The sequence below is a fragment of the Chionomys nivalis genome, chromosome 3, assembly GCF_950005125.1.
Source record: "Chionomys nivalis chromosome 3, mChiNiv1.1, whole genome shotgun sequence".
In the NCBI taxonomy this organism is placed as follows: domain Eukaryota; kingdom Metazoa; phylum Chordata; class Mammalia; order Rodentia; family Cricetidae; genus Chionomys; species Chionomys nivalis.
Window position 1 is genome coordinate 116,651,805 of NC_080088.1, and position 24,027 is coordinate 116,675,831.

The 24,027-nt window shown below is 49.4% G+C and overlaps 1 protein-coding gene across 5 annotated transcripts in view; it reads left to right on the top strand.

The window, feature by feature from the left end:
• Window positions 1-24,027, top strand: part of Nos1 (nitric oxide synthase 1) — a 106,256-nt gene that overhangs the window by 11,931 nt on the left and 70,298 nt on the right. For 4 of the 5 annotated variants that reach the window (XM_057764203.1, XM_057764206.1, XM_057764202.1 and 1 more), the window contains 2 exons: window positions 10,143-11,235; window positions 22,685-22,811. In XM_057764203.1, coding sequence (XP_057620186.1) covers window positions 10,526-11,235; window positions 22,685-22,811 — 837 coding nt within the window. In that variant the 5' untranslated portion in view covers window positions 10,143-10,525. Of the gene's footprint in view, window positions 1-8,668; window positions 8,808-10,142; window positions 11,236-22,684; window positions 22,812-24,027 lie in introns of those variants that run through there. The other variant, XM_057764205.1, reaches the window with a different exon arrangement.

The window sequence follows — 24,027 nt, forward strand, 5'->3', positions numbered from 1 at the left end:
CTTTATATGAAAAATGTTCAGACTATTGAAGGCAAAACATTTGGAATTGGTAGAATTCATTCATAATACTGTTTATTTCACACGCTTAAATCTAAATAATATTTAGTAGAAAATATTTCTGGAGTTGAACATATATTCAGAAATAATGCTTCCAGGCGGCTATCTTTTAAGAAGAGAGTGAACTGTGTTATTAAATTCTTCAATTAAAAGTAGATTCAATCTGTTTGGGAGCCGTACGAGCAGCAGGTGCACATTGGGCCCATGCCTGCCTTTGGGACTGGTTTCTCCTGTCCAGGGTCCTTGTCCCTACACCCACGCTGCTGTTTGGGAGCCTTAAGAGTTCACTCAGATTTGACCCTGCTTAATTTATTGTTATCATGGACATAGCTGCCTTTGAGAGGAACATTTCCTCCTCTGCTGCTGTGTTTTCCGTTTAGCAGATTCTCTGTTTGCTAAGATTCTTCTGTAACTAACTCAGGATCCTACGGGTACAGTGACTGTTTACAGGCATCATTGAAGTTAAAGGATCAAATCCAACAGTGCCCTAAAATATAGGTGTTTTTTTTTTTAAACCTTGTCTCCTTCTAAGAGCCCATTTCCCCACATCTGGGCCTAGCTTCTCTCCCCCAGGGAGTGTGTGTGTTGGGGCGGGGAGGGGGTGTTTACTGAGTTAACACTCGGCTACAATTTGGAGCATGTCGTTCTCAATATCCTCTCAGAGAGATGGACCCAACGGTGTCATTACAGCTGACATGATGGTTTGCAAAGTGTCCTCTACAGTATCTACCTGTCTGAATCTTGACGAGATCCTCGGGAACTACTTCTGACTACCTTTTAATTTCACCAGAAGACTGAGTCAGATTGTTAGGGAACAGGCGGAACATCAATCTGCCACATAGGGACCGTGCCAGAGAATGAACCGAATCAAGTGTATTTTTTTTTGTCATCCCCGTACGCTCTCAGAATAGTGGAAGTCAAGGACCACAGAATGTTGATTCCTGCGATCACGCAGACCGCAGTCAAACTGTGCATCGGACTCTGGAAGCACAGTCCCACAAACACCTTTGGCGCGTTGTTATGATGTCCTCCCATCACACAAGCCTGCAGTCTTCTAGGAAATGGTTTCCTACCCCACCTGTGGGGAAGCTGAGCCAAGAAATCTCTGAGGACACCACCCTCTCCCTCCACTCTGGGTCCATCAGTCACCACATCCCCAGAACCCACTTCCCTTCTCTGCCCTGCTCCACCACCGAGAGCCGACCGACCACATGGTACCTAGAATAGCTCCTGCCTGGGCTTCTGTGGCCTGCCTGGAATTTCCTCCCATCGCTACAGAATCAGAGCCTGAGCACAGCCCAGGTCTCACCGTCACCATCAAAGGAGAGTCCAAAGGGTGTTTTTAATCGTTGTGCAAAGTAATCGGCTCCGATATAATGCTTCCCTGTGTGTATGTAATATGTTTTGTTTATAGCCACCTCACGTCTCCTCTCTTCTGCTGATCTCCTCCTCCTCTCAAAGAGTCCCTTTTCTACATTGACATCCTAAAGATTTCTTAATCTAGATTTCACATAAGAAAAAAAACCTGTAAATCTCTTCCATCCTCTCCTTTTGGGGGGGGTTGAGGTAGAGTCTCACAGGGTCACGCAGGATGACATGGATTCATGGCACACGGCAGCCTCAATTTGTCTTTCTGAGTCTGACTTATTTCATTTAACATGATGCTCTCCAGTTCTATCCATCTCACTGAAAAAAAAAATGGCATAATTTTATTCTTCATGACTGAGAAAACCTCCATCACACACACATACCCCACGTTTTCTTTAATACACTTATCTGTCAATGGCCGTCTACACCGGCTCTATTCCCTGGCTCTTGTAAATAATTCTCAGTCACTGAGTTTCGTATGTCTTGACAACTAGCCTAAAGTGACTCTAAAGCTAACAGTTAAGAGTCCTAGATGACCCCCTAGAGGACACGCCCACTTAATCGTCTTCTGTGGTTCATTGGCGGAAGCCCTCAACATTCCTGCCTCACAGATGAGGAATCAGAAGGTAGCAGAAAGTAGACCTAAGTCTCAAATCTTTGTCTTTCTGGCTCCAGATTCATGCTGTGACCTCTCCCCAGTGATGGGGCAGGCCTAGCCAGGGTGAGAGATGAGCCAAAGGCAATAGAAAAGCCTCTGCTCTGAACTCTGGAACTTTCTGTCATCGTGATGGATGTAGTAGCATGCAGGTGGCTAAGCTAGCTCTGGTAAATGAGTTTGTGAAGCCAAGCCAAGGTGAAAGATCTGTGAGTCCCCTCATCTCTTCCAACATGGGGACAGAGCCCTATAGCTCTCCCGGCATGGCACACAGTGACATCTCCATACCTTCCTCTGAGTTCTGGCTTACTACCAAGCTCTGAGACCTGAGTGTCTCTGCCTGTGTCTCTCAGGCTCAACATCCCAGCATCCTTGGTGCTGCTCTTTCTACATTCCAAAGAGGAGCTGGTGACCTGGGGACAGACGCTCACTCTCCCGGGAATCAGGATCAGTTCATATATACAGAGCACAAAGTGCCCTAAAGAAAATGTATTTACCAGATACCAAAGACACTCAGTAGAAAGATGAATGTCCAAGAGTCAGAATTGGCTCCATGGAGCACAAGGGTTCTTTCCTTGGTTATGTCCCCTAGTTTATTGATTATCTAAAAACAGCAGCAACAACAAAGCAAACCAAGACCCTAATAACCCTCCTCTCACTCCATCCACACAGGTGCCAGCACTGCCATGATCTCTGACAGACGGTGGCACTGACTCAGGGGCTGAGGACCTTTCCCACCATCACAAAGCCAAGTAGACAACTTGGCATCAAAGACCTTGTCCTGTTTGGGAAAAGTGATATTAAAAATAATCAAAGCAATTAATCAATAATCAATTATAAAAAAATATCCAAAAAGTAAAGTTCTTTTTTTACATCCAAATCCCACCCTTTCCTGAGAAGTTGCTACTGATGCCAAGGGCCTGGGTTCGTATCCAGAAATACTTGGTTTCTTCAAGTTTACATGGAAATAAGGACAGGCAAATCAGATATATAAGTAAATATAGTCCTTGGTTAGTATGGTCCACATTAAATGTAGTAACGTATCTTTTTTGTTCTTTTTATTTATTTATAAGATGGTCTTTCTCTTAGTAGCCCTGACTGTACTGAAACTCACTCTACATACCAGGCTTGCCTCAAACTCACAAAATATATACACAGTATATTTTGACTGGGTTCATCCTAACTCCTCCCAGATCCCCCCAACTCCCTACCCAGCCCCAGCCCCCCACCCCCGCTCACTCTCTCATAGCCCATCAACTCTGACTTGTGCTACCCACAGACTCCTGGATGTCAGGCTGTGCCCTGGAGCATGGTCAGGAGCCACACCCTTAAAGAGAACTGGTTCTTTCTCACCCAGAAGCCATGAACTGTCAGGAGCGCTTGGTGAGGGGTGGGTCTCCTAAACCCCTCCCAATTCCACGCCATAAGGTGACTTGTGCAGCCACAGTCCCATGCTGACTGGCTTGATCCAGTACAGACAGCCAAGGGTTTGTGGGTGTCTCCAAGGGTTCGTGCCAGTTCTCCCCAACCTCTGGTTCTTAAACCCTTCCACACCTCTTCCGTGATGTCTCCTGAGCCTTGGCAGGGGTGGGGAGTGACCTAGATGTCCCATTTGTGAATAAGCACTCCACTGACCCTCTGAATTTCTGCACTTCCCACACCCACTGCACAAAGAAGCGTGTCTGATGAGGTCAGAGAGCTGTGCACGTCCACCTGTCTATGTGTGCGTCTATTGGTGTTCTCTATGGTTATTCTGAAGGAGAAAGTCCAAATTCTCAATGGCTACACCCAAGGCGCATTTTAAATTGAGGGCCAATATTGTAAAATATTAAAAGAGTCTGTCCCAAACAACAGTATAAGAGAGGGTCCATCCCCCAACCTGGATCCTCAGGCCACAGGGATCAAAATTCTACAAATCTTCCTCCACTCTGACTCTGAGCTCAAACTTATCCTGCCCAGCTGTGGATTCAGTCTGAGAAAGTCCAAGACAGCCTCAGGAGGCTGCAGGTGCAAAGGGAGATGGGGAGGGAGTTCCATGGTTGCCTGAGGGGCTCCACTACAGGACCCAGAGCAAGTCTCTGGGATCCCCAAGGCACAGGATTTCAGCACACCCTGCTGACTTGTGGGGGCGAGGCAGGCTTGGGGCTCTGGCTTGCTGGCGTGGGAGAGATGGCTTCAACTTGGATCTTAAACGACTGCAAATTAGAGACTGTGGAAGTTGGTTGTTGGGGTACTGTTTAAAGGGGCACAACTTGGCGTCTTTTGTTCAAAGGGGGGATGGCTGTGTCTTGTTGTGCTTTGTAAGACTTGGGAACATGCAATCTGTTTTTAAATAAGACTGGGGAGAGCCTCTGTGACTCCAAGAACGACCTTGTGGCTGTGCAAACTGCACACTGGCTTGGTTCTGTGATCTTTAATCCTGTTCATTTACAGTATAAATACAGCTGTGGTTAGAACCTAAGTGATCTGACATTCCAGCACGAGGAAAGGTGTTTTGTAATGAGGGCGTGGCCACCGACTTCTGACTTAGAGGGCCTTGGGAAGATGCAGGCCTGGATACCTGCCCCTTCCAGAATGATCGCTGTATGCTGTGTACAGAATTTACCATGCGTGCATTTTCTCACCTAGCAGGGTGTATTGGGGCTCCTTTCTAGTCTACAGATACCCACCTTGTTCTCCAAAACGCACTTCTTGTATATAAATGTGTTAGGTTTCACCTGATATCCAAAGGTCAGAGTTCCAGGCACTAGAACATTAACCCCAGAGACACCCATTTCTTTTTTTTTTCTTTTTTTTTTTTTTTTTTTTTTTTGGTTTTTCGAGACAGGGTTTCTCTGTGGTTTTGGAGCCTGTCCTGGAACTAGCTCTTGTAGACCAGGCTGGTCTTGAACTCACAGAGATCCGCCTGCCTCTGCCTCCCAAGTGCTGGGATTAAAGGCGTGCGCCACCACCGCCCAGCCAAGACACCCATTTCTAACCTCTCCAACATAGCGATAGGATTTCTCTCCTCTATCCTTCCCTCCCATACCTATGCCCTGCTAAGTCCCCAGTAGATGCTTAGGGGACAAGAGGGAGGGGAGACTCCAGGGACCCAACTAACATTTATTTATTCATCAGGTGGGCATGCTTGCAGGTCACAGGCACACGTGGAGGCCAAAGGTCCTCCGGTAGGATGAGCTCTCCTTCCACTGTGTGGATGGTGGGGACTGAACCCAGGTCATCAGGTTTGGTGACAAGTGCTCTCCTTTGCTGAGCCATGGCACTGGTCTCAGAGTCACAGATGACAGTGTGGGAAGAGCCGTGCTAAACTATCCGGCTTTGGGGTAATCGCACTGGGAAAAAAAGCAGTAAAGGAGGAAAGGATTGCAGCAGAGGGCACGTAGTATCCTCAGTACCACAAAAATATATGTTAAAAATAAATAAATAAAAATCTAACAAAGGAAAAGCAATTTCCATAATTCTATTTAGCCTAATATATCTGTAACAGTATTATTTCTAGATGGAAGCAATATTTTAACTTTATTTATAATGTGTTAATGCTAGCCCTTAGGAAGCCATCATCAGGGGGGTCATAGGTTCAAGTCCAGCCTGGGCTAACAGTAAAAAACCTAACTCAGAAAAAAAATTGATATGTTTTGAAATCCTTTTCTCATACAAGTCCTTGAAACCCATATTTGTACTTGGGCTCTTCCAGAACCTCTTAGCCACAGTGAAAGAAACCCAACCAACATACCGTGAACAACTGTCATCTTGGGTATTGTGACTCACCACCACCTGATGTGACTGATTAAGGCAAAACCACAATTCTCACCCCAAAGGCAGTAAGAGAGTTTCCCCAAATTCCATCTTCTATCCTGGAAGTGGCTGCATGAGATTTTATTGGCTACAGAGCAGAAGAATCTGAAAGTGTTTACTAGAGTTATTAGTGGGGGCACGGGTGGGCGGTCACAGTTTTACCCGGGAGATTCTGCCGTAACATCCGATGACATCTTTAGTTTTGGCATTGGTGGGACAAGTGGTGGCTAAGAATGCATTTTAGAGTTTTAATAGTCACGAGGACCCTGGGCACAACGGAGGGGCAAACAAACGGCAACTTTCAAAGGCACCGAGGTTAGCCAGATATGTCTGCCCCCGATCTGTAACAGTCTAATGCGGTCTAACGCGGTCTAACGCTTCATATTCTCCAAGTTCAGTCCTTCAGCCTAGCATTGGCTTTAACACCTGCGAGGTTTTTCTCTCTTTCTTCTCACCCCGCCCCCTTCTTTCTGGGAATTTCAGATACCAGCATTTCCATTTGAGTTCACAACACTGAGCGTGCTCCCCTGATTCTCCTGACCTCTGTTCCTTGTTTCTCGGTGAACGAGCGAGGCTCCCAGTGGCTCTTCTTCATTCCAGTATAGAAACGGAAAGTGCTCAGATTGGAAAGCCAGAAACCAGCACTTGTGATACTGAGAGTAGTTTACATTCGTCCTGTGTGTGTGTGAAGAGAGCCCCTTGGCATGACCGCGGGCAGCTTAGGGCTGAAATGTGAGAGTGGAGTGGGGTGCGTGCTTTGGGGAAAGACAGGGTGCCGTTGTGTCTGAAATCGGCATCTGGGCCAGGTCCAACCCTGACTGTTAAGCTCCCTGGAGTCTCCCCCTTTACATTAAGGCCTTATTGATAACTTAGCTGAGCAGAAAATACTTCATAAGCTTAACCTTCCAAAAGAAAACAAAACAAAACAAGAAGAGTGGCAAGGAGCATTCACATCTGTGACCCTCACCCATTGTCAAAGCAAGGATGAGAAAGGTTCTTTCCTACGGTGGCTGTAAGGATCAAATCCAATCCATGGAGAGGACTTGACACCCTTCCTAGCCAAGAACCCCCACTGTCCCCATCCCTCCCACTGTAGAAATGAGGTTTAGGGTGGGGCCTGCTTGCACAAAGTCACACAACGAAGGGGTGACATCAGACACGCCCTGTTTGGGCTGCTTCCTTCTCCCAGGCAGTCATCACCGACAGTCAGCCTCTTATTCCCACACAGCAAGGTAAAGGGAATAAATACACCCAGAATGAGTGATACATTCAACAAAGGATCACGGCCAAGTGTGGTTTCCATGGTACGTACCGTATGTGCCTGTGTGTGTGTATGTGTGTGTATTTGTGCATGCCTGCGTGAGCGCCTATGTATGAGAGAGAAACAGAGAGAGACTTGGCAGGCTCTTCAGCCTAGCTTCTATCTCCCTCCCTGTCTCCCTGTAGATGATGCTCCCAAAGGGACCATGTAAGAGTCCTCAGTGCCATCTGCAGGGAAGGGTGTCCATCAAGATGACGCAAAGGACTGTGATTGATGGGGAAAGTAAAACAAATCATCCTGATTAAAATCCGGGGAGTCCAAATCATCATGTTATATAATAACCAGAGACAGGGTTTTCTGAGTATCGGTCCTCTCTGTGGCATGACTGTCCCTGTGTTTTCTATGCCTGTTGAATTCTCCGGGTTAATCAGTAAGGTGGCTTCTACTAAGAAACCATTCTACAGACAAGGGAGATGAGGCTCAGGCAAATAAGGAGCCCTCTCAGAAACACAGACAGAGCCAAGAAACAGAGACTGGGGGACCCGAATGTTTGCAGGTGAACTTGTCCCTGCCTTTTAGGTAGGAAAAAAAAAAGCCAGGACACTGTGGGGTCAAGACTGTGGCATGCACTGGGAGTAGCAGCTCAGGCCTGTAATCCCAACTACTGAGGCAGGAGGATGACAAGGTCAAGGCCTGCCTGAACTATAGAGTGAGTTCAAGTTCAGTCTGGAAAACTTCAGCAGACCCTGTCTCAAAATAAGAATTACCAAGGCTGGGAATATAGTATAGTATACACAGTGGCCTGGATTCCATTTTCAGTACCACCGGAAGAAAGGGAGGGAGGGAGGGAGGGAGGGAGGAAGGGGAGGATGCCTAGTTTCCCAGACACCTGCCAAGAGCCCCACCTGTTTCTAGATGATAGCAGAGACTGAGGCCAAGCTGAGCATGGCTGAAGGTGGGAGGCCCTGTAAGAAGCTTTATTTCTCTTTTTTTTTTCCTTTTAACCAAGGCACACCAAAGGCCAAGCCTATGCTCTGTCCTTTACTAAAGTCTGGCCTAAGCCAGCATTTGTAATAAATGAACTTGAGATCCTTGCCTCTCCTTCCAACCCTTCTTCCATTAAAGAATGGAGCCAGAGCCAAATGTGGATGCCAGAGAAAGCTCTAGAGCCCCAGATGTCTCCCCCTTTGGCTGTGGTTGGGTCCCCAGAAGATGAGACCCTTATGTGAGCTACAGAAGCGAGAGAGCAAACTGTCCTAGACAAGAAAGAGATTGATGATTCTGGGTACTTTTCCTACACACCAGAGCCTAGGCAGCAAAACGCTACAATCGACACAAGGGCCACACACAGCCGAGAAATGCCACAGCATGAGAATAGTGCATGATACACAGAGAGAAACACACACAGAGCCACGCCAGATGGAGAAAGCTGCCCAGGCTGGGCCAGGGATTCGTTACTCCTCCACCCACACAGAGCGACTGGTAGGGTTATGTAATACAAGCTGCAAAAACACTAACCAGCCTCCTTTAAGGGGCCCTGGGTGGAGGGGCACCTCCACTGAAAGTCGGGGGGACCTGTGCAGTCAACTCCTGCTCTTGGAAGCAGTGGGCACTTGTGCCAGCGGACTCAGCGCCAGGGTGGCCCTGGGAAGTAGCTGGAAGGGAAAGGAGGTGAGGTTTTGGTTTGTTAGTCATGACCAGCAGCTGGGTGTTTCTCCTTGCGCGAAGGCATGGTGAGAATGTGTAAAGAGAGGGCTGGGGACACAGGACTGGGGCTTGGAGGGGAGGAGAGAAATGGATGCCAAGATTGGCTTGTCCTCTCCCCACCCCCACCGCACCCCACCCACCACCTGGCACAACCCACAGCTTTTCACACACCCAGCTCCCTGCACTTGCCTGATCTGAGCTACCACCATACCACAGCTTGGCCCCTCTTAGCCTTTGGCACCACAAACACACCCCAAGACCTTCCTCTGGGACAACTGGTACTTTGAAAGCTGACAGCATTTTAGGGAAGTAAACACGGAGCTGTGAGAATATACATCGGGTGTGGTTAGCAGGTGAGTCTCAAAGTTCAGGCTTGCAAGGGAAGCTGCTCCATCCTTCCGCCATGCACTGTGTGTGACCTAGGACAAGCCACTGAGGTGTCTCTCAAGTTGGGGCTGCAGGCCCCGGGATGGTTCTGTAAACATCAAAGGAGGGAAAATAACTGTTGAGAATGGATGTATTCAGAAACTTCCCTGTTAGTCTTCACTTTGCTTTTTCCTCTTCCATCAGTGAATATCGATTGAGCGTGTCATGTGCCGTTGCTAAGCCCAGAGGGTCGCGTTGGGGTTTTTCATGTGGTGTGTGGGGAACAAATGTATTCCAGAGTTTTGTGTGGACCTATCTCTTTGTGTTCAAAGTATTTGTAACATGGCGAAGTGTCTACTTTTAAAATTGAAAGAAGCTAATGCGAAGGGACATGGCCGTGAGGTTAGCTGGACTCCTCCATCCGTGGGACCACCTAAGGCAGCGTCTCTGTCTGTACAGTAGGTTTTGTTCTTGGTGATGATGGAGGTGGAAGTTAGTGGGAAGGTTTTAGATTCAGGAACCCAAAGATTGGTGCCAGAGGAGCTTCTGAGCTGTGGACGGGATGTGTTTGCCAAACCAGGGCACTGAGGACAGTGTGACTAGTCGGATCAGTGACCTCCCATGCTGGGAGAGAGAAAAGGTTAAGAATTATTACCCTTGGGTCTCTGGGACTGCCTGACCATTGTGGTTGTGGTGTCCCCAGGGAGGCCCTCTGGTCCTCGAGGGTTGTAATCACTGGGTAAAGCCAGGTAGCTGCTGCAAACTGGAGAAGGTGAGTGTCCAGTTAAGGAAGACCAACCATGCCTCGGGTTCAGCTTCAGTACCCCGGGCATCTGTGATTCAATGTTTTCCATCCTAACTCCGAGGTGCTGGGTGCCCTGCACAGCTCTCTCCCTTCCCCTTCTCATCCGCTCTCTTCTTCCTTCTCCTCAGCTCCAGGAACCCTACATCAATTTTCATTTGACAAGCTGGTGACCAAGATGCCCAGAGATTAGTCCCCATGCATGTGCGTCACCTTAGACACAGTCATAAGACACAGCAAGCCTCCAGACTTCCTGACCTGTTGCTTGGGGACACGTCCCTTCCCTGCTCCTGACGTCTGCCTGGTCAACCTTGGCTTCCTCAGAGAACAAGGAAGGAGGTGGGACACATGAAACCATGCCACCCAAGGCCGAATGGCAATGAGCAAGTGACGCCAAGTTGACGTCAAAGACAGAAGCGGCTGAAATTCTGCAACCAGCTCTTTTCCTGGAGTAGTTCAGGGCCCCTGCAAGAGTCATCTTAGCTTAGAAGTCTTCCAAAGGACACAAGACACCATGGAAGAGCACACATTTGGAGTTCAGCAGATCCAACCCAATGTCATTTCTGTCCGTCTTTTCAAACGCAAAGTCGGGGGTCTGGGCTTCTTGGTGAAGGAACGGGTCAGCAAGCCACCCGTGATCATCTCCGACCTGATTCGAGGAGGTGCCGCAGAACAGAGCGGCCTTATCCAAGCCGGAGACATCATTCTAGCCGTCAATGGCCGGCCCCTGGTGGATCTCAGCTATGAGAGCGCCCTGGAAGTACTCAGGGGCATTGCCTCTGAGACCCATGTGGTCCTCATTCTGAGGGGCCCCGAGGGCTTCACTACACATCTGGAGACCACCTTCACAGGAGACGGAACCCCCAAGACCATCCGGGTGACCCAGCCCTTGGGTCCCCCCACCAAAGCTGTTGATCAGTCCCACCAACCGTCAGGTGGCAAAGACCAGCCATTAGCAGTAGGCAGGACCACGGATCCTGGTAATGGGCCTCAGCATGCCCATGGCAATGGACAGGAAGCTGGCTTAGTCTCCCAAGCTAATGGTCTGGCCATCGACCCTACAATAAAAAGTACCAAGGCCAGTCTCCAGGACAGCCGGGAACATGACGAACTGCTCAAAGAGATAGAACCTGTACTGAGCCTCCTCAACAGTGGAGGCAAAGCAATCAACAGAGGTGGACCAGCCAAAGCAGAAATGAAGGACACGGGTGTCCAGGTGGACAGGTAAGCTACGGGTGTGCAAGTGTGTGCTTGTGTGTAGGTGTGCATGTAGAGGCTCCAGCTGACAACCCGGGAGCCAGCCTGCCCAGTCACATGTCTTGACTGCCCTATCTTTCCCTGGAAATTTCAGTCACGCAAGGTGAGTGGGTCTCCATTTGAAGACGTAACTCTTGCCATGAAGCCCGTGGTCATTAATAACTATGGTACAGGGCATTGTGTCTTCAAGTGTTTGTCCCATGCATGCTCCCAAAGTCCTACAATGTGGGATGTGGGAAAGATGTGTCGAGAGTGGGATTCAGAGAGATGGAGATGGCTTTGCTAATATTGACCAGAGACTTAGAGGTATGTGCACACGTGTCTCGCTAAGCACATAGCTCTTGCCAGGGTCTTGGGAAAGCGAGTAGGGAAGAGAAGAAATCTACACCCCACGCTGCTTCCTCCTCTCTGCAGCCAACTGAGGACAAGGGAGGCTCCGAGGAGAGGAAAAAACAGGAGAATTAGTTCCAAAACCCCTAAACGACAGTCTTCCAGTCTTGAACCCTGGGGGTAGACCCTGAAGTACTGGGAATGGCCCCTCTTGTTCACCAAACTGCTACTTTCAGAGTCTCTGGTGGAAGGGATCCTGGCAGAACTAGAGATGTTGCCAGCTTCTTCCGAGGGAGGAAAGAGCAGCTGGCCCTGGCAGTCAGAGAGTTGTGTGTCCCACAATGAGGGAATTCCCTCTGCCTCTTACACCATCAAACCCAGTAGCCCTGTGCCATACTGCCAAGATGGGGATAGAGCCACCCAGAATTCAAGCCCTGCATGCATTGGTGACACTCACCGAAGCTGTGCCGTGCACCAGGGCTCCAGAGCTGTATCTGCTGTGCTCATGACACAAGCCAGTCCTAGACATCAAACCCTATTCCTCAACAGAAGAGAAGTTCAGAGAGTTTTAAATGAGACTCTGCCGCTGTGGCGGACCCCCTGACCGATGGCAACTAACCCTTAGCTCTATCCATGGTTTGTACATTTGACTGGTTTGCAGCTGGGCCTGAGGCTGTGGTTAGAAGGACCCCTTGGGTTCTATTTCAAGTACACTTGCACTCCTAAACCCCATATGATGTGAGTTCTCCCCCAGAAGACCCACAGTGGATGCTGGGTACTCCTCGCCATGTGACTAATTTGACCCTGTCTCTCAGGTGACACAGAAGACACAAAGGGGCCACAAAGAATATAAGGAACATCACTAGTGGGTGCTGGTGTAGTTACAGAGCAAACAGTGTCTGTAAAAGGATCTCCATGCTCCATTCCATAGAAACAGTGCCTCTGAGGAGGCACAGGCAGCGTGGCATAGCGCACTACCCCTGGGTCCATTTTTCTGACTTGGGAATGGCTCCATACAATCTCTCTTCCATTACGGCCTCCCTCCGGCCACCAGATCCAAAAATCATAGATAAGCTGAGGTTTGAGGGAAAGCCACTCATGAAGGCTCAGAATCCCGGGAAGCCACTCAGAGGAACTGACTGTAGGGAATGGGTGACATTTTTTAGTGCCCTCTGTCCCCCAGCTTAGTGGCTCATACTCACGCTGCATCCAAGATTACCTTACTAGTCAGAAAACTAGCATGTGGTTGATATAGCCTGCCCCTATTTGACATTTTCAGACATTTTGTGTCCTAACCGTGACATAAGGACAATGTCAATCTCCTAAAGAGAGAGTCAGCAATCAAGAGTATTGGTGCAAACACGGGACCTTGTTGGAGGAGGGCCGGCTTGTTCATCCCGGCCACCCGGCTAGCTTCGCCCCAAAATAACCACACAGAAACTGTATTAATTTAATCACTGCTTGGCCCATTAGCTCTAGTTTCTTATTGGCTAATTCTTACATCTTAATTTAACCCATTTCTATTCATCTGTGTTATCACCACATTGCAGTGGCTTACGGGCTAAGTTTCAGCATGTCTACCTCCGGCAGCGGGTCCATAGTGTCTCTCCACCATGTCTTCTTTTTCCCAGCATTCAGTATTATAATCAAATGTCTCAATGTTCATTGTATTCAGGATCCATTCATCCATAGGTGCTGATCTAACCTTTAAAGGCCCAAGTATCTTTTTGCATTCTAAGTTGGCATTTTCAAAAGCCAGAGATTTAATAAGTACTCGTCTAGCATCTGAGTCTGTTACTCCTATTTGTACAGCCTTAGTTAATCTTTGTAAAAAGTCAGTAAAGGGTTTTCTCTGGCCCTGTTTAACCCTGGTATATGATTCAATTATTTTTCATAGTTCTTGAGTCCTGTCCCAAATATTTAAGGCTGCTTTGTGGCATAGGAACCGACCTCGGCCAGCAGGTCAAGGGTGTGTGCCTGGACACGAAACTGCTGCACACACAGGAGCATCGGGTACAGAAGGACATAGGTGTGTCATCTTGGCATCTCAAGTGCCACAGCAGTGTCACAATCTGTGATACAGTTTCTGAAATGAACCGTTCTCAAGGAGACGACAGGTCAGGCTGGCTTCACTTGGTACTCCCCATTTCTGTGGCCTCACACAAGGAAGATCAAATCTGTCCGTATCATAAGACAGAGTCCAGGAACTTCTGCCTGCTTCTATCTACACAGAAGGTCCTGTGGTTATGGAGACCCTTTGTCCTTATGTGAGACTTATCCTTGCTGTTTCATGTCCTCTGTCCCATATGGTTCCACCTCCACAATGCAAGGAGCACCCCTGAACCCGAAGATCAACAGCCCAGAATGTCCACAAGCCCACTGCCACTCAGCCTCCTGGAGACTAAAATCCAATGCCAGAGTCAATGTCATACATTAGGACCCAGAAGCCCAGAGTGCATTTTCCCGGGGGTCAGTTTCGCATTGGCATCCCTGAGACCATCAGGGAGGGGCCCTTGGTGCTCACAGCTGTGGGGAATATCTTGTGACTCTCAGTGACCTCCCTGACCAGATGATGTTTGATTGGCACTGGCAACTTGGAGACTGGATGAATGGTTGCCATACTGAGCCACTTAGGAGACAGCGGCGTACTGTATCCAGATCCAACATCCAGGGCACGCTCACCAGCCAGTGACTGCTCAGGTCAACGGGAGCAACAGCCACTTGCTAGTTTAGAATGCTGCCTGTCTCATCTCTGTGGCCCTTCATCCCTCCTATGCGTGGACTCGGCTGTCTGCCCATCACTGGGATTTATGGGGACCAAATGTGATGATACATTACTCTAAAATGGCAGTGGAATCCCCTTACAACCAGGAGCCAGGTGGCCCCAAGAGCCTGTAAACCCAGACTTCTAGTCCATTCTGTATTTGAGAGTGGTCACTTTAAAAAGTGTCAGAGGATGTCAAGGTTGCTCAGCTTGCTGCCCTGAGGCAGGGTTCTAAGGAGGCCAAGGTCCCTGGTTCAGCATCCATCTGGAACAGCCGGTCATCCTGGCCCTATGATCAGGAAACTAACCAGCCCCCTATTCACTTTTGCAAGGCACTAGGGCAGCCCCTCAGCACCTCTTCGGAGGTCATGTAAATGTTACTGTAGATGTAGGACACTGGCTTCTGCCCACCTTTCTAAATGAGCAAACTGAGGCCCAGAGAATTGAAGTCACTTAGCCAGGGTCACACAGTCCTGCCTGTAACCTACAGCAAGTGTCTAGAATTAAAGGGCCAAAAGAAGCAGCTGTGGTGGGGGGAGCAATATGCAGGACACCTGCTCTGTGGCGAGCCTGAGTCAGGGGATTGTGCTATATACCCATCTCTGCCGACCACTCCCAGGGAGGCTGGCCCCAGGCTGGCCCCACACTGCCGTCTGTATGCCAGTCCCACTTCTGCAATGAATAAAGCAGGGATCAAAGAGGCTCTGTCATTTATCCCAGGTCAGTTAGCAAACAAACCAAATTCAGGCCCGAAGCTGTGCTCTTGACCTCTGTGGCCTCACAGATGGCCCCGTTGCCCTCAGTGTGCTTGGCTACTGGCCCCCTGGGTGTCTGAAGCTATCAGAATATTTCATCTGAGTCTGGAAGGGAAACTGAGGCTTTGCAGTTCCTCTGACTTAGGGCAAGGTGGCCATGCCTTGTCTTCCTTCAAGATGAGAAGCAGGGCCTCCCTAATTACAGAAGAGCCTCTCTGATGGGTTTTGCAGGTTTCCCAGCCTTCCAGCCATCATGGTGGAGGAACCAGGATCTCGGGTTCATTCTTTTTGTAGCTGGCCAGGCGACTAGCCTGTTTCTGTGGAGCTAATTAGTGTTTGCTCACCATAATGGTGGCCAAGAAGAGGCTGGGGAGATGGCTCAGTGGGTAAGTGCTTGCTGCAGACATGAGGACCTGAGCTCAGATCTCAGGTAACCACATAAAAAGTGCTAGAGAGATAGAGACAGCCAGACCCCTGCAGTTTGCTGATCAGTCCTGCTTAGCTGGAGAGTACCACCAGAGGGGGAGACCCTGTCTCAACAAAGAAGATGAACAGTGAGCTTCACACACACACATGCTCACACACACACATGCACAAATACACACAGTGACCTCAGTGACCCTCAGCGGGGCTGGCTCCAGGCTGCCTGAGTTGGCACACCCTGCACACAGAGCTCTGAATGGGACTGCGGAAGCTCTCCCACAAACTTCCACGCCACAAGCCAGAGCGACTTCTGTTCTCTCCCTCATCAGACATGCATGTCTTCCCCAGTCTGTTCTCCCCTGCCTCGTCCCCTTTCTGTCTTGTCACTTGGACATTCAGTCCTTCACCCTGAACGAGCTATGGAAGAACTCACTTGTCTACCTCCCCCAAATCGACCTGTCCCCAGCGGGCTTCTCACCACCTTGCACCCAGTGAAGTTTTGAGCAGACATAGTCTCACCCCTGGTTCCGCTCTCAGAGCTGGGGACTCACTGAGGAAGCTCTCCCCCCTCCCCGAGTCACATCAGAGGCAGAATAGACAAATAGATGTTTGCCGTCATCTCTCACAGTGACTCATGCCAGGGAGGAAATAGGCCAGAGATTTGGGGGGAAGTAGCTCAAGAGTGAGGAGAACGTTAGGTGGGGGAAGACAGAGGTGCCAGTCATGTGGAAGTCAGGGAGGGGGGGAGCCTGACAAGAGAGTAGAGTGGAAACAGAGGTCCTGAGGCAGGGACCAGAATGAGGGCCTCAATGGGGTGATGGGAGGCTCCAAGGGATGCAGGGTAAACAGTAGGAGGAGCTTTCCATGTGAGCACTGGGGATCAAACTCGGGTCCTATGCTTGCACGTAGGCACTTCACTCTCTGAGCCACCTCCCAACCTACTGTTTCAGGATACTGAGTGTGTGTGCAGTGAGGATGGCTGTTAACACTCTCCCTATCCAGATGGGACAGGACAGACATTGGGTCAGTACATAGGAACCCTCCTGTGCTCCAGCATCCTACGTCTTGCAGGTGTAGGTTTAAGGGTAATTAGAGTCATGATCGTGACTGAGCCCCAGCGCCCCACCTCTCTTCCCAGCTTCAGCATCCCTTCTTGGGTTCCCGTTCTCAAAAGCAGATGCTACAGCCTACCCTGGTGGTACATGCTTGTAATCTCAAGCCCTGGAAAGCTGAGGCACAAGGGTGACAAGTTTGAAGCCAGTCTGGGCAAAGTAGTAAGGCTGTCTCAAAAAATAATGACGGGGGATGTAGAGTGTTTGCCTCTGATACACAGAGCCCTGGCTTCAACCCTGCACCACGTAAAGCAGGTGTGATAACCTACACTGGAATCCTATCATCTGGGGTTAGAACGGGAGGCCCCGAAGTTCGAGGCCATTCTTGACTACACAGCGAGTTTAAAGCCAACCTGGGCCTGTCTCAAAAAAGAAAAACTTCCCCACATTTTGTCTGACAAGACCTCGCCATCAGGTGAAGTCAAGGGGAAGGTTTGGCCATAAACTCGAGTCTTTATATTAACTTAGTCCCCAGCCACTGAGACCAGGTCGAGGCAGCAATGAATGACAAGCACAGGGCAAGGAGTATGGGAAGGAGTTAGCCATTATATCCACGGAACACTGGGGTAGGCCTTCTGCCGAAGCCAGCTGCTCTGCGGGGGGCCCCATCATCTGGTAACCGCCTCTACCTTCCCCAAGTCTGACACACAGGCCTGACACACCTCCTCCTTGCCAGGTATTCAGGCTTGGCCAGCGGTCAGCCATGTGAGATTTCCAAGGAGTCAGACCAGTCCATTCTGTGAGAGAATATGGACCTTGATTCCCAAGCACCCTGTGCTGAGGACCTGACCAAGGCCGTGTGAAGGTTCAGGACACTGACATGGTGCTTGGCTTGGGCACATCTCAGCATAGTGTCCACAGATGGCTTTGCCTGTCATCATGGGGCATGGCACTGTTACTGTAGTGGGGTGGGCATAGAGGACAGGATGCTCAACAACCCTCCAGGCCTGGGACAGAGTCCACTGTGAGGAGGTCTCTGACTCCAAACCTCAATGGTGGAGGCCCAGACATTTTCAACCACATCAAGGTGACTCAAGGCAGCTGGACAGGCTCTGGAGGCAAAATAAAGTCCGTCATCCATCTACCCTTGCCAGAAATCAAGAGACAACCTGGTCCTGTTTCAGTGGCCTCCTAGTGTTTCTCCTGCCATGGGAAGATGATAAAATGCCTTCAGCAAGCCACAGTTACCCAGCTGATGAAGCCAATGCTCTCACTTCATTGACTGGGAGTGTCTAGCGGTTCATTTAAAGTTCTGGGCCCCTGGCAACACAGGTAAAGGTGCTACCTGCCAGGGTTGTTGACCTGAGCTTGATTCCCAGGATACACAGTTAAGAGAATAGACTCCTGTAAGTTCTCCTCTGACCGCCACAATATGCTCTCTCTCTCTCTCTCTCTCTCTCTCTCTCTCTCTCTCTCTCTCTCTCTCTCTCTCTCTCACACACACACACACACACACACCACTCATATCCTCAAATTTTTTTAATTTAATTATTTTTTTAAAAAATACTCAAAAGTCTTCATGAGTATGTGGTTTAGCCAGATATACCTCCACAGTCCCCTGTGTAATCCCCATCCCTCCCCCCCTCCAGAAAAAGCAAAAGACAGCTTTAGAAAGCATCTTTCACTGACTGTGTCCCCTTGGACAAGTGATCCAATCTCTCTGAGCTGTAGCTCTCTTCGCTGTTAAGGAACATCATTATAGTTAGTGTCTTATTTGTGCTGACTGTGTGCCAGACATTGTACACACATGACCTCACGTAGTACCCAGCAGAGGTGGGTGCCCCATTGCTTTAAAAGATGATCAGAGGCAGCACTCAGCAGTGGGTAGACTAAAGGGCACACAGAGGGGGGAGGGAGGAGATCAGGGTGGGACTTATGGAAATCTAACTACATTTACTGCAGACTTGGACTTCTGAAGTTCAAGTGGCCACGTGTGACTAGTGACCATACCAGATGAAACAGGCATAAAGCATGTCTATCATGGCTGGCTAGTGACAAAGGCCTTGGAGGACTAGAAGTTTTCTTGTCCCATCTGGTAGGAAAGTTGCTAGCAGGTTCCCCCAGCTGTGTGAGGACGGTCCTCTCACTCAGTCTTTGGCCATGCTATCACTAACCCTCATGTGACAAAGGGCACACTGAAGCTGGTTGCATGCCCAGACTCACCTGGCTAGGAATTGAACTCAGGACCTTTGAAAGAGCAGGCAGTACTCTTAACCACTGAGCCATCTCTAAGAGCCAGACCTGGTTCTGCCCACTCCCTGCTGTGGATGCTGCTTGTGGCCACTGTGAGCAGAGACACTGTGGGATGCTTAGGAACCTCTATCATGCAGATGAATTCCTAAGGTGTACCAGGTCCTCCCCAGTCCTCCCCCCACAGGCTGGGGGTCAGGGAGTTTACTCCTGAATTTGTGCTGAGTGTATGAAGATCAGATAGCTCTGACATTCTCTGGGCTCCAACTAAAATTCCCTGCTCATCATACATGATTCTAAAATCAGTATGTGGTTAGTCAAACCACCCAAGCACATTCTTTGAACAAAGGTGCTCATAAGAGAAGGAGAAGGAGAAGGGGAGGGAGGGAGGGAAGGAGGGAGGGAGGGAGGGAGGGAGGGAGGGAGGGAGGGAGGGAGGGAAAAGGAAGGAAGGAAGGAAGGAAGGAAGGAAGGAAGGAAGGAAGGAAGGAAGGAAGGAAGGAAGGAAGGAAGGAAAAACAAAAACTAAATGTTAAACCTCTGAGTTCCTTCCTGTAAGGTCACTAGGAGATCCACCTCAGAGTTGCCTAGGTGATGGACCTCACAAATGCTGGGGTTCTCGCTCTGTCATCTGTAGCTGAGAATGTAAGTATCGTGTTTTTCCTGCCCCCTCCTTTGAATCTCAGAAGAATGTGAGCTAGCAGCCATCAATCAGATCTAGTTCCATAGCTCAGCTTCAAGCTGTGGGCCTCCAGGGAGCCCACACTGCCCCTCTGGGCGCTGCTCTCTCATCTGAAACCAACGCAGTGAATGGCTGTTGAAACGAGATGGAATAACTATGTACAAGAACCTGGTACATTACAGATGTCTCCAAATGCATTAACCTCCTCCCTTGTCTGCTGAGGCCCCATTTGTGGTCACGTGACACAGTCAGCTCAGGCACGACAGAGCCGAAATGGAGCTGAGTGACATTTGAAGCAACTCTCTACAGCCCGTTCCCTAGTTAATTGCTGCACAGGTAATCCGTTGACTTGGGAAATGCTGGCCGTCAAGAACCACTCCAGGGACGTTTCAGTGACATTTTAAAGAGGGTGAGACAGAATGTTCCCTCTGATGATGTAATCATCCCCAGCAGGAGAGCAGAAGTAGCTGCACCATGGGCCAGAGGGACTAAGAGAAACCCAGCTAGGAGGGGTGGGCTGGCCCCCTTGGAGCACTGGGAAGGGAAACCGCTCAGGGCCTGCACTGTAAAACAGTCTCCTAGCTCCTCCTTTATCCCAAATGACAATTCACATAGACTTGGGGGGATGGAATCCCCAAAGCTGGGGAGGTAACACAGAGAGCTAGACAAGAGACAGCCCCCATGCCTGAGACTAATACCCATGAGGGGGGCTACAAAGTAACTGAGAGGTCTGAAGTTGGGATAGGGTGTGACAATAAGGTACAACTCAGTTGGATGCAGGGCCAACAGACAGAGGGGAACAAGAGAGCAGCCTTCACAGGAAAGGAGAGAGGTGACACGGGCATCTGGGCAACATGGTCCAGTCTTTATCTCTGAGGCTGGCTACCCTACAGGACCTTGCTGGCATAGCCTCATCCTGGGCCAATCAGAGGAAAGGGCAGGAAGATGATGGGCTTCACAGGCAAGAGATCAGGTTCTGGAGTCAGGCACAAGCCTGTGGTTGAGGACCACGTGATGTGAGCTAATGACTTCCTGTACATGGACCTCAGTTTTCTTGTGCGATTCTTATTTTGGTGATGCTGGTGGTAGTCATGGTGAAGAGGGGAAGGGAATGATTATGGTGTTCATGGCTTAGCAGCAATGATAGTGGTGATGATGGTCATGATGGTGATGGTTTGGTGAGGATGAGTATCTTAGGATTTCAATTGCTGTGAAGAGACACCATGACCAGGGCAACTCTTATAAAGGAAAATATTTAATTAGGGTGGCTTACAGTTCAGAGGTTTAGTCTATTATCGTCAAGGTGCTGGAGGAGCTGAGAGTTCTATATCTTGATCCACAGGCAACAGGAAGTGAATTGTGATGCTGGGCATAGCTTGACCATAGGAAACCTCAAAGGCCACCCCCACAGTGACACACTTCCTCCAACAAGGCTGCACCTCCTAATAGTGCCACTCCCTTTGGGGGACATTTTCTTTCAAACCACCACCACGAGCTTGGTCATGATGGTGAATGACAATGATGGTCATGGGAGTGGTGCTGAGCACGGTGATGGTGAAGATGGTCACCATGGCGATAATGGTGATTATCATGATGGTGACGATGGTGTGATGATGGTAATGATGTTGATATTGGTGACGATGTGTGAATAACGGTCATCGTGATAGGGAAGAGGACAGTGAAGATGTGACAAAGATCTTGACAACAGCCATGTGGGTGCCACTGGTGTTGGTGTTACTGCCAATGAGGAGGGAAAGCCAGAGGCTTGTTTCTGAGTGTGGTGGTGATGGTGACAGCGGTGGAGAAGAAGGACACTAACGGTCTCTACTTCAGAGTGAATGTAAGCAGCAGGCTGGAAGCTATGACTTTACCACTGACCGCCTGTGACCTTGGTCCCTGGATGAGTTATCTGCCCATAGCCCTGATATAACAATGTGACAGGAGCAACTTAAGGGGGAGTCTGTAACTCACAGTTCTAGGGTGCAGTCCATTACGGCGGGGACGTCAGGGCAACGGGAGCTTGAGACAGCTGGTCACATTATGTGCACTGTCAGGAAGTTGTGTATAATGAATGCCGGGCTCAGCTCACTTTATGTGTTACAGTCCATAGTCCCTGGGAACAGCCGTACCCTCAGCCATATGGGTCTTTCCCTAGGAGTTGACCCAGCCAAGTTAATTCCCCATCAGCATAGCCAGACTTGTCTCCCTGCTCATGCTGGACTCTAGAGTTGACAGCAGCTCTAACCTCCACAGCCCTCTCTTCTGCACCATCTGCACCATCTGTGAAGGTATGATGGTGGTGATGGTGGTGATGAATCCTCACTCCTGCCCCATGGACCATCTGAAGGCTTAGATGAGTCAAACACACACAAAGGGGCCAGGAGACCATTCAGCTGGTAGAGTGTTTGCCTTGAAAAAAATGAGGACCTGGGTTTAGTTCCCAGAATCCACAGAAAGGAAGGCTCCCGGACCCTGGAGATGTAGAGGCAGGGAATGGATGGAGTTTCCTGTTCTGTGGTCCCATCAAATCCATAATCTCTATTCTGTGAAAGAGTCATAAAAGCTAAATGGCTCCTGAGGAATGACATCTGAGGCTCACCTCAGGCCTCCGCATTCTCCTGTACATCACATACTCGTGAACCACACGCATCGTGCCTGAAGTGTGTAGGGAATGTTAATTGACTCTAGTCGCCATTATGAGTGCTATTACTTTCATTGCTATGTCCCCTAAGCTGGTGACTTTTATAAAGAAGCCCAAAGCCTTGATCGAGATCAGAATGAGCCTTGGATCTGGCCTATAGGACTTCTACCCATCCCATGCCCTGTCTTTCCGGTCATGAGCTGTCCTGGGTGGTCAGGGCATATGGTACATACCTGAGGAGGGTGACAATGACAGATCTGAGAGCCCCCCAGATTCCCAGGCCTGGGAAATGGGAGCAGGGGTGAGTAATGTCCACGGGGCACCCTTGTCCCAAGCCTAGAACTGCCTTTCCTGTGGCCCTGGGGGAGGGGCGGGGTTCTGGTGAAGATGCATGGACCCACAGGCTACACAGAGAGACCTGCAAGTGAGCTGGGGTTCTGCACGGATGCAGGGCTTCCAGATCAAGGCGCCATCTTGCTATCACTTCCTCACCGTGTCCTCCCTGTCCTTGCCTTTCAGAGACGGGGACGGCAAGCTGCACAAAGCTCTGCCACTGGGCAGCGAGAACGACCGAGTCTTCAATGACCTGTGGGGGAAGGGCAACGTCCCTGTGGTCCTCAACAACCCATATTCAGAGAAGGAGCAGGTAAGTGGATACGCTGGCAGCACCCTGGGTCCCTGTACCTCCCTGAGGGCGGGGGAAGGGAGCATGGAATCCCAGAGCCATTGACCTGGAAGCTAAGCCAAGAGGGCAGGGACAGGGGTGTGAGGGTCGGTTTCACGTCTCAACATGCAATATTAGCAAGCATTTAGGAACTTGTCATTTTTCCAAATTTTACATTCCTGTTCCTACCAAGAAAGACACTCACGTTCCATGTTCTAACGCCATAGAAAATATAAGATTCTAAATACTTTTTAAATTTTATAAATCTAAAGATATTTATAAAAATATTTTTAAAAGTATCTAAAGCCAGCAAATATCCTTGCTAATACCTTTTCCCCCTTAATGCCAACTGTAGAGACTAAGAGGATCGGTTGCTTTTTGTGCGTTCTAACATCTCATATATAATCAGACAAATGACCCTCGTGTTAGTCTTCCTTCATAACAAACGAAAGTGTCTGCACTTGGCCTTGCTTTTTCTTGTGTGTTAACATGTCTAGAAGATAAGTCCCTGTGAGGAGGCAAAGGAGCCGGTGTCTTAAGTAGGGTTTCTATTGGTGTGATAAACACCAGAACCAAAAGCTACTTGGAGAGGAGAGTGATTATTTCACTTTATCGTTTCCAGGTAATAATCCGTCACTGAAGGAAGTCAGGACAGGGACTCACAGGGCAGGAACCTGGAGACAGGAGCTGATGCAGCGGCCATGGAGGGTGCTGCTTACCGGCTTGCTCCCCTGGCTTGCTCAGTCTGCTTCTTATAGAACCCAGGACCACCAACCCAGGGGTGGTACCACCCACCATGGGGTGGGCCCTGGGTGGACCTTCCCATGTCAATTACTGATTAAGAAAATGCCCAACAGGCTTGTCTACAACCCAATCTTACTGAGGTTCCCTCCTCTCTGATGGCTTTAGCTTGTGTAGCCAGCACAGAGAGCCTGGTTCTTTTTCACAACTGTATAATATTCCAGTGTGAGGCTACGCCGTCCTCTATTGAGTAAGCCCTCATAACAGACACTTGGGCCATGGCCACTCTTTGGCTGTGGCAACACTATCCTGTGTGGTATTGTATAGATAGATACTCATTTGGCACGTGAATGGACTTAGGACAAAAAGATTCCTGGAAGTGTTGGGTTGAGTCAAAAGTCTTTTCCATTTCCAGCCCGGTGGCTGTACCCATTTTACCAGATAAGTGGCAGGAGCA